The 12279-nt window shown below is 36.1% G+C and overlaps 1 protein-coding gene across 1 annotated transcript in view; it reads left to right on the plus strand.

The window, feature by feature from the left end:
- Nucleotides 1-384: 384 nt before the first annotated feature.
- LOC110463887 overlaps nt 385-12279 on the plus strand; it is a 39256-nt gene continuing 27361 nt past the window's right edge. The window contains exon 1 of the mRNA XM_021518799.1: nt 385-574. Coding sequence (XP_021374474.1) covers nt 496-574 — 79 coding nt within the window. The 5' untranslated portion in view covers nt 385-495. The remainder of the gene's footprint in view (nt 575-12279) is intronic.

The raw sequence follows: 12279 nt of genomic DNA on the forward strand, positions 1-12279 counted from the left end.
TTATGAGATGGCAAAAACTGGATTGTTTTCTTTGCGTATTTCTTAATCGGTGTACGCACGGTTTGTTTTTGCACAGCGCCTGCATTACAGACTTACGTACTCAATGTATCAAAGTTACGACTCCTGAGAAGATAGTCGTCTGATTTATTGTTACTAGTAATAAATGTTAAGTACATTTCCTTTCTAAAGGTAAAGTGATCATTGGAACTCATACGGACGACTTGTTATCCTATCTTATGTTAAAGATACTCTATTATCCGGACAAATGATGTCCCCGTGTATTCACGAAATACACACATTTACGCATGATCAGAAGTCAAAATTATAACATCTTGAAGAAATCGGTTAAACGGAAACAAACGCCATAACTTAACATACCACAGGAAACGGATGTCTCATCCCGCGCGCCTTACTTCAGCCTCACGATAGTAACACACGCGTAAGTGAGCCCTATACCTAGCTACTCCTCAAAGTGTCCGTACCTATCTTAGCGCGATGTGGTGTGGTGTAAACCCTCTATCCCTGTGGATACTATGTTACTGGTGTGTCCTCGGCACGACTGACACAGTCAACGGTGAGTACTATATACATGGCATCCAATTTCTATCATATTGATTATTTTAATAAGATGCTGAGGATGAACCAGGGAGAGTATTAAGTGATACTATCTGTCAATTATTTCAGGTGGACATCTTTAATGCTTACACCGAATGCATCTAGGAACTTGCTTCATTTTTAAAATCCTGAGTATTTCACTAATACGGAAACCCCGTTATTCCGGATATTATCAATCAAACCACATGCTTGGTATCCGGATTAACGAAGGTTCACTGTGACGATGTACATTTTACGCACGTCATAGGATCGATCGAAGATAGCGTGGCATGACATCATGTCGTTGTATCAGTGTATCGATCTACGATAGTAAAGCGTATACTGAAGTATCTATATCTAATCCGTGGTAAGAAAGATTACGAGAATCACACGCTAAATTGTTTATGATGATTACTAGAAACATTTATACACTGTATGTAAAATGAATATCTTAATAATATGATCAAAGGATCGAATTATACCTATCAATACTCTGTTCGTCGTTACTGTATAGACATTTGTCCTTGACAACCTTTTTTTAAAGCTTTGTTTTCATTGACAATTTTCCTTATCAGTGTTCTGAGCTTTTCGTTGGAGAGTTTCTTTGGTTATATTTTTTGGACCCTGGACTATGTTCTTTTTTGCCAGCAACCCTCAAATGGGTTTTCATGGACAGTTTCTTTAGTTATCAAAGCAAGTTTCTTCAGAGGTTTTCCTTCAATTGTAATCTTAGACATTTTCTTTCCATAGGTTTATCAAATCAGTTTTATTCATTGATTTTCATTTGACAATAAACTATACAGTCTTCTTTTACAATCTGCCTTGAATGAGAGTTCTCTAATTGTTTCTAGGCAGCTTTCACGTACAGTCTTCCTGGACAACCTTCAGTTGCATGCTGTCTTTTGACGGTGTTTGATGGACGGCGTCACAGAAATACATTCTTTAACAGTTTCAATGGACAGTATATCTGTACATTTGTCATGAACATCTACTTCACGTAGTATTTACATGGAATGCTGCTTTCCTTGTACACTTTCATCACAAAGTTTTCTGGTGACACAATTCCAAGGACCTAGTCATTCCGGTCAGTTTACGCGAGGAGTTTCCTTGCATATACCCTTTTGACAGTTATCTTGAATACGCTTTCCTTGAAAAAATAACTTTTAACAGTTTCCATTGAACAGCTTCCTTCCACATTTGGAGGTGTTCTTGTACATATCATCATTCTCTGTCGTTGAAATGTTCTGGAGATAACTCGAGGAAATTGTTATTAAGTCGATATTCAAAATGTATATGTTTTTGTCTATGAAAAAAAAGGGCGATATTCAAAATCAACAATTACAGTTAGACGCAGTCTTCTTTAGCATTTCAGTGCGTTCTGTTTAGATAGGACGACCACAAATAAGGTGCAATTTAATGTTTTTATAAACAGTTTCATTGGTATTGGAAATAGATCGATATTTCGTATTTATTATTAATTTGAGGTAGAATTTCAATAATTTAAATTGCCAACAGCGAATAAATGCTAGGAGTGGCCTTTGTTTTGATCATGACGATAGCATAATAATGACGTTTTGATCATTTACGCCTGTTTTCTGGCTTACTAACTCATGTCAGAATCTGTTTTATAATGACAACAGTTGAACACAGAACAGCAATAGAAAACATTTCCCGTTGTTTCTCTCCCTTCCTGGTAATGACACAGGGTAAGGGCGAAGTTAGGTGAAATAATGCTTGGATCGTGCACAAGATGGGGACAAGGATAGGGTTTGTCATGTCAGGGAAAAAATTGATTCAAGGAAGATGGACAATTAAAGGTTCATAGGAATTCCTGTACCAAAAACATATTGGTACATTATTGTTTTGAAGTTGTTTACGAGAACTGTACAACTCGGAAACACACTTAATAGTCACTGAATGACGTAACACTATGAGAAGGTCAATGTTAGGGATAGTGTTGTATATACAAAGCATGCCGTTTCCGGGTACACCGCAGCCCTCTATGGGTCATCGCTACGTAATATACTTAGTTGTATCAATGGACAGAACCCAGCTGTGTGGCAATGTATAAAGTATATATTTATGTGATTACGGGTTAATGCCTTCATAATGACCAATTAACCACTGGTAGGAGCAGAGAGTGCTCTACGTTCACTGTCTGTACTCAGAGGCTCCACATAGCTACATAGATACTCATACACGTTTATTTGAAGCTAACGAGTAAGGAAAGAGATAAACACATTCTTTCATTTCTGTGTATCAATTAAGTACATTTAGTCTCTGTTGTGGTGTAATGTATGCTATCTGGAAGTCTGACATGATATCAACGTAAATGTACCTTTTGTTGATTAGGAAGTAATGCTCGAGGGAAATATTTAATTACCACTAGAATACGTTTCCGCATTTCCTTAACGATCATAGTTTCCAACAACTTACCAAGTAGTTTTTGGGTTTAGTTAAACATAAATTGTAATTGTGTGAATCTATTTCTCTGTTTGTATATCCACATTATAAAAATAATTTCGTCTGGTAAACATACACGTCTTGTTTCACCTGTATAACACCTCTTGTTTTTTCTGTAGCACACGTCACGTAGCACATGTTACACGCGACTTGTATCATTTGTAACATGTCTTATATCACCTGTATCCCACATTTTGAATCACCTGTAACAAGTTTTATATCACATGTATCACACATCTGGTATCACCTGTTCCACACGTCTTGTAACACATATACCACACGTTTTGTTTTACCTCTTACACACGTGTGTTTCACCTGTTGCACATGTCTTGTATTACCTGTATAACACATCTTGTATCTTTATAACACGCATCTTGTATCACGTGTTACACGTGTTGTGTTACCTATTGGATAACTTGTCGCACATACTAATATAGGAGTACAGTATACAAGTAAAATATCAGTGTTAGGGAAGAGGCTTAATACAAGGATTGTTATGAAATTATGAAATTAAATTGATTTTGTATGAGAACATGCATAAATGTGCCAAAACGCTTGATTCCAATGGACGTCAGTATTCATTATAGAGCGGCGGTCTTTGATAAGCACGCGGTAATCTGAAGCCTTTTAAAAAGAAATGTGTATTTGTGTTTCATTGAATCGACACTAATTACTCTAGAGATAATGCTTTAGTTACGCACTATCCATTAGGCAACATTGGTTTATGACTATTACATAGCTGCATGGTTGAGTAGGGTTTCCTATCCGTCATAATGTGACAGGGCACAACAAATTCCACGTCATACTCTCATTACCCTCCTTACACAAACTGACGGAGCGCATGGGATTTAAATCAATCTGCAATTTAAATCAATCTAATCATATAAAATCAAATAATTGCAAGAATTCAAGTAGTGTGCCTTCCATTTTAAACTGTCATAGTTACATAAATAACAAACGTCGTCTTAGACATAGCGACTTTAGCCAAACAGTTTTCTCCAACCATACATTGCCGTTGATTTCATTTGTCACTTGATGCATCTTAAGTCTCTGATTACACAGAAGCATTGCGGTTGCGGATATACGTCACGTGTGTTTGGGCTTAGTAAGTATTACATCCATTCCCGCAATAAATGAGAGCAATCTGAAACGTCAGATGAACACGTGGGTGATATTGCTTTCATGACATAGGTACAATTAATCTTTACACGATTTTTCTATTTTCTGCGAAATATTATTTATCATTATCCCTTGTACATGTTTGTTAGTTCCAAAAATCCTGAAACGAAGAACAGTGGCGAATAAAAGGTCAAGGACGAAATAAATCTCTATTGTGATGTCATCGATTTCATTGTTGTCATCACTTAATTGCTGCTCAAAAACTGTTCGAAATAATCAAATAAAGTATAAATACTCTATGAAAATGTAAATATAATTAATGAATATTTTAGCAAATATTGTTATGGTTCTATAACACACATTTATATTGCTGACAAATTGGCTTTATTAAGTTTGTGATCAATTTCAATATATGTGTTATAGGACCATAACATAATTTGCTTAAATATTCTTATATATCCCTAAAACGTTAGAACTCATTCTAGCTTTAATTCCGCCCCCCCCCCCCCCCCCCCCCCCCCCCCCCCCCCCCNACAAGCAAGCCAAAATCTAAACCTTAGGAACTAAACATGTCGTAAACATCTTGGCGGGCGGTAACGCAAGTGAATACGTATGCTGTTTATCCACAGAGCTAAGACTCATTGCCGATATTTTGACGAGTCCAACAGCTTGAAAGAAACTTACGTATTTATTGAAACAAAGCACCCAAAGATTAATTATCGTAAATTACCTCGTAGGTCTGCGGCAAACGATCAACTTAAAATAGTGCTAAAGCACTGCGGATCTGTTTATCACTTACGCGGGAACAAAGCACGAATTCTAACGACCCGTCACAAATCACCACGAAACCTGATCAGGAACGATGAAGACAAATAACCATTTTCTCCCTAATTACCGACGCCAGTTCGTTTGCAGTTTCTATTGTTTTAGTGCAGTTTATTCAATTCGGCCTTGTTCTGTACGCGAGGTAATACTTGCCAGATGCGCAGCGTTTACCACAGATTCCGTAAAAACACACAGCTTATGCCCATCTGTTAGTGGTACAAGAACCCCGACTTTATTCATTGATGACGTAATAAATCAACGTAAAAATGACGTTACCTCTCACCTTGAAAATGTCAAGTCACAAAGTTGTAGAGTTAACGTTGACATGTTGTTTTTGTTAAGTAATACAAAGATGATTACTTTCAATGTTTAGAGACATTGTTCCACGAAAGGTACTTTTAAAAATGAGTAATATATTTGAGTTTTTCCCTTCCATTTCAGTGCCGGTGAACGTTTATTGACAGTTTTCAAATTTTTTAATTCTCCTTTTGAACAAAAAGGCTTAGAGTTATGAAATTATAAGTAATTTGATGGTATGAATGGCTTTGGCTCTCTACCAAGTTATGAGAATTATAATATGTTAAAAGTGTTTTTAAAGGAACCATTTTGCCTCAGGTGAGGCATAAAACGATGTTTTTTTAGATTACAAAGTGAAGGATTAAAATGCATGACTTTGGACCATTCTTAATATCGCCAAAAATGTGTTAAAATGTTCAAACCCTTCATTTAGCGGTTTGGAGTGGACACACCTGTCTTTTACATTCTTTGCTTGACAAAGGAAACACGTTTCCGAAAGCACGCAAACAAAATTTTCAATTCCTTTCTGTGTTAAAAACAAACTTAGCCTTTATTTCTTTCAATGCCAAATGACCCATTACATACTTTGGTTATATGATCCACTAGCTACCTACATGTAGATGGGATAAAGTGTTATCCTGTTCTTCAATTAAATGACACTGGTTCACTTTCAAGGTCATGAGGATCAAATGTCTAAAGATATTCAACTGACTTTTTGTCTAGAATTATGGTGTTAAGCCTACTACTACCTGGAATGAAAGGCTTTCACTTTTAAATGCGTGACCCTGACCTACTTTTATGGTCACATGTGTAACATTTGTTTAAAAGTTCAAACGGCTTCATCAAAAGAACCATATTGCATTGTATGTGTAGAATGATGATGTTTTGACGTATCACTTGTCTGTATCGATGAATTCATGGGGATTTTATTTTTGAAACTTTTTCACACCTTGTGATCTAGTTATTGTGAATTCCAAGTGTTCACGAAGTATCCAATCCACGTGAGTATCTTGTTTAAATCAACATTTTTCACCACTAATCGGTGTTTGCATTCTCGATGGCATACATCCTCAATGTGTCATATATTAGTTTAGCATGCCAAGTAATCATTCATAATCGTTACTACACACGTCTCAAATTGTGAACTGTGGAATTGTAACAATGAACAAATGGATTGCCTGTCCGTTGATAACGAATATTTTCATGGCTTGAAGTGTGGAACTGTTACAAACTACAATATACCATTAATAACGGATATTTTACGGAAGTTTAAGTGCGAAACTGTTACAAACGTGTAATATACCATTGCTAACGGATATTGTACGGGATGTCAAGTGTGGAACTGTTACAAACGTATAATATACTACTGATTACGGATATTTTACTGGAATTGAAGTATGGAACGGTTACAAATATACAATGTACCATTGATAACGGATATTGTACGGGAATTCAAGTGTGGAATCGTATAATATACCACTGATAACGGATATTTTACGGTAATTAAAGTGTGGAACGGTTACAAACCTACAATGTACCATTGCTAACGGCTGTTTTACGGGAATTAAAGTGTGGAACTGTTAAAAACCTGAAACGTACCGTTGATAACGGATATTTTACTGGAATTGAAGTATGGAACGGTTACAAATATACACTGTAACATTGATAACGGATATTTTACTGGAATTGAAGTATGGAACGGATACAAATATACAATGTAACATTGATAACGGATATTTTACTGGAACTGAAGTATGGAACGGTTACAAATATACAATGTAACATTGATAACGGATATTTTACTGGAATTGAAGTGTGGTACTGTTACAAATATACAATGTACCATTGATAACGGATGTTTGTCGGGATTTAGAGTATGAAACTGTTATAAACCTACACTATTCCATTGATAACGGATGTTTTACTGGAATTGAAGTATAGAACGGCTACAAATAAACAATGTACCATTGATAACGGATATTTTACTGGAATTGAAGTATGGAACGGCTACAAATATACAATGTACCATTGATAACGGATGTTTTACGGGATTTAGAGTATGAAACTGTTATAAACCTACACTATTCCATTGATAACGGATGTTTTACTGGAATTGAAGTATAGAACGGCTACAAATATACAATGTACCATTGATAACAGATGTTTTACGGGATTTAGAGTATGAAACTGTTATCAACCTGCACTATTCCATTGATAACGGATATTTTACGTGATTTGAAGTGGATCTGTTATAATTTCAATATACCATTGCTAACAGATACTATACGGGACTTGAAGTGTGGAGCGGTTACAAATATACAAAGTACCATTGATAAAGGATATTGTACGGGAATTAAAGTGTGAAACTGTTACAAACATATTGTATACCACTGAAAACGGATATTTTACTGGAATTGAAGTGTGGAACTGTTACAAACTAAAAAATACCATTGATAACGGATATTGTACGGGATGTCAAGTGTGGAACTGTTACAAACGTATAATATACCACTGATTACGGATATTTTACTGGAATTGAAGTATGGAACGGTTACAAATATACAATGTAACATTGATAACGGATAATTTACTGCAATTGAAGTATGGAACGGTTACAAATATACAATGTTACATTGATAACGGATAACTTACTGGAATTGAAGTATGGAACGGTTACAAATATACAATGTACCATTGATAACGGATGTTTTACGGGATTTAGAGTATGAAACTGTTATAAACCTACACTATTCCATTGATAACGGATGTTTTACGGGAATTAAAGTGTGGTACTGTTACAAACCAACAATGTACCATTGATAACGGATATTTTACTGGAATAGAAGTGTGGAACTGTTACAAACGTACAATATACCATTCATAATGGGTATTTTATTGGAATAGAATTGTGGAACTGTTACAAACGTACAATATACCATTCATAACGGATATTTTACTGGAATAGAAGTGTGGATCTGTAACAAACGTACAATATACCATTTATAATGGATATTTTACTGGAATAGAAGTGTGGAACTGTTACAAACGTACAATATACCATTCATAACGGATATTTTACTGGAATAGAAGTATGGAACTGTTACAAACCTACAATGTACCATTGATAACGGATATTTTACTGGAATTGAAGTATGGAACGGTTACAAACCTACAATATACCGTTGATAACGGCTATTTTACTGGAATAGAAGTATGGAACTGTTACAAACATACAATATACCACTGATAACGGATATTTTACTGGAATAGAAGTGTGGAACTGTTACAAACATACAATATACCATTCATAATTGTTATTTTACTGGAATAGAATTGTGGAATTGTTACAAACGTACAATATACCATTCATAATGGGTATTTTACTGGAATAGAAGTGTGGAACTGTTACAAACCACAATATACCATTGATAACGGATATTTTACGGGAATTGATGTGTGGAACGGTTACAAATATACAATGTAACATTGATAACGGATATTTAACTGGAATTGAAGTATGGAACGGTTACACATATAAAATGTAACATTGATAATGGATATTGTACTGGAATTGAAGTATGGAACGGTTACAAATATACAATGTAACATTGATAACGGCTATTTTACTGGAATAGAAGTGTGGAACTGTTACAAACGTACAATATACCATTATAACGGATATTTTACTGGAATAGAATTGTTGAACTGTTGCAAACCTACAATGTACCATTGATAACGGATATTTTACGGGAATTGATGTGTGGAACGGTTACAAACCACAATATACTATTGATAACGGATATTTTACGGGAATTGATGTGTGAAACTGTTGCAATATACCACTGATAACAGTTTGTTTCTAATTTTTAGTACCGAATTCTTACAATATATCGTTTATAACGGATATTTTACTTTAGTCTGACTAAGGAACAATTGCAAGGTATAACTGATACCCCATTTTTGTTACTGAAGTCGACTAATTAACTCTTACAAGGCACTTTTGATAAAGGATTTTTCTATGGAGCCTCAGTATTGAATTCTTTACAATGGGACAGAAAGGTGAAATAATCCTACCGAGCTGTTATTTTGAAAAAGACTTAGCAAGCAAGTTCATTGATTACTTTCTGAATAAAATCAGCTCAATCAGGAAAAATATTGCCGAAGTGAACACCTCTGCTGACATTGGCATCTCTGTCATGACTGCTGTCATTGCATTTGATGGGGAACCATTGGCAAAGCTCTCACAAACAACCCAGGACGAGTTGCGCAACATTATCATGACCTCTTAATCAAAGTCCTGTGAGCTTGATCAACTGCCTACAGACATATTAAAACAATGTCTTGAAGCACTGCTTTCTTTGATTACCTCAATCGTGAACAAATCATTGGCTGAGTCAAAGGTTCCATTATGTTTCAAGAAGGCACATGTCAGACCATTGTTAAAGAAGTCTGGAATGGACAAGGAGGAGTTGAAAAACTACCGCCCAGTTTCAAATCTGCCTTTTCTGTCTAAGATCTTGAAGAAGGTTGTGTCCCGGCGTGTAGAGGTTCATCTCTATGCAAACAGTCTCCATGACAACATGCACTCGGCCTACCGCATGGGACACTCTACTGAGATGACACACCTACGTGTACATAATGATATAGCTTCTGCATTGGATAACAAGTGCAGAGCGGTGCTTGTCATGCTGGACTTGTCAGCTGTATTTGACGTCATCGACCATGGCATACTTTATAAACGTCTGGAATATTCTTATGGAGTGACTGATACCGCACTATGCTGGATACAGTCTTACCTGAGTGAACGACGACAGCGTGTTGCCATCGGATCTTCCACCTCACAGGACAAAGTACTAGATTTCGGGGTTCCTCAAGAGTCGGTGTTGGGACCACGAAAATATTGTATGTACTCCAAACCGATTGCAGGTATTTGTCGTCGACATACGCTTCGCTATCATTACATGGTCACCAAACCACAGGACAGTTGGAATACCGTCTCAGAAAGTCTGGAAGCTTGTCTGACAGATATCAGTATCTGGATGAACGCCAACATGCTTAAGCTTAATCAGGAAAAGACGGAACTAATCGTCTTTTCCCCAAAGTGTCAGCAAACAATGGCTCTCCAGCTCAAGCGAACGCTATTGCCAAATCCTGTTACTACCAGATCAGGAATATCGGCTGTGTTCGGCAGTTTTTAACTGCAGATGCATGCAATATTTTGGTACATTCACTTGTTACCTCTCAGTTGTATTATGGTAACGCCCTGCTCTGCGGTATATCTGACAAACTAACTAGTCGTCTGCAGAGGGTCCAGAACACTGCAGCACGGCTACTTACTCTTACTCGAAAGAGAAAGCGCATCATACCTGTGCTTTATTCGTTGCACTGGTTACCTGTACGATACAGATCGCGGTACAAAATTCTGGTGAACACATGCAAGGCACTGAATGGAACAGCTCCTCAATACCTACAGGAGCTTGTTACCCTGTATCAGCCATCAGGATCACTGCGGTCGGAGTCAGAATCGTTGTTGTGTGTCCAAAAATTCCGTACTGTGACCTACGGAAACAGATGCTTTGGGTGGGTTTCGGCTACGTTGTGGAATAGCTTACCATCTGCTATAAGAAAGTCAAATACCCATGCCAAATTCAAGAGGGACATAAAAACTCACGTCTTCACGTCTGCATTTTAGAATCTTTGCAAAGACGTTATGTACATACCACCCTTTTATTTGTTCAATTATGTGCACATTGCTTGCTTAAATGTATAAAAGTGATTGTAAGTCTTTGTTTTTTGTTTTCACAATTATAACCATTACTATTATCCATATGTTGTAAAGCGCGTTAGAGTAATTTTGCAAATTATATAGGGCGCTATATTAACGTTGTATATTATTATTTATGATTATTGTAAAGTATTGAAGCATTGTAACTTTAATAACTGATATTTTACACGTGTCTTACCACTGAAAACTATGTTGTGACTTAGTTGTTTTAAGGCTCAATAACTTATTGAAATATTCCGCTCAGAATCTATCCTATTGTTTAGGATGTACAGATGCTGCTTTACTGGTGCCGACTGATAGGGTATATCTCACTCTACTCACGCGTTTTACAGGATTACTTCCTAAAATACCCATATTCAATAATACACCTGTGATGGCTGGAACAAAATGTTGAATGTATTGACAATTATAATATCACGTGTAGCTAATTGCTGTCAGCGCATTTACAAACTACTAGATACATCATCAGATCCCTTTTTCACTTACATTTGTAGGTAGATGAAAGGTCGCTATTCAGCGATGTTGTTATTACGGTTGGTCTTGACGGTCTTGAAGTATCGCGCGTGCTACATTCAAGTGTTGGCGTGAGTACTAGCTGTCACAAATAACTACGCTCGCGTGCCAGGTAGAATTTACATAATGACCTAACACCTAAACAGTGCGGTTAATTGAAATGAATGAACACTGACAGACTTACATATTACGCAGCGTGTTGATAATGTTCCATCTGACGAAGTTGGAACAAACATTTTCCTAGGATTTTATGCTGATTGGAAAATTGGTTGAAATCTTTGTAGTGCATTAAATTATGTTTCGTAATTGACAAATACTCCAATTGCATGGCAGAGGATTCAAATATATTTCACTGAGAGAATATCCAAAATGGTTTCAAATAATTATAAAATATAGCAATATATCAAATCAACAAATTACCCATTATCTTCTAAATATATGAAGACAACTTAATATAGCATTTACAAATGGCATTTGTATGTAAATTTAATATTACTAATGTCATTTCATACACATAATCAGAGCGACAAATATGAAAGTTGTATTTCCACATATAGAAACAGTTGGTGTTTATATAACATCACATGGTATCGTTAACCGCAATTTACATATAGTATATGAACTTACTTTATTAGTTTATCAGAGGCTTGTCATGTAACCAGAATATTCAACACAAAAACTCT

The sequence above is a fragment of the Mizuhopecten yessoensis genome, unplaced genomic scaffold (assembly GCF_002113885.1).
Source record: "Mizuhopecten yessoensis strain PY_sf001 unplaced genomic scaffold, ASM211388v2 scaffold10939, whole genome shotgun sequence".
NCBI lineage: Eukaryota > Metazoa > Mollusca > Bivalvia > Pectinida > Pectinidae > Mizuhopecten > Mizuhopecten yessoensis.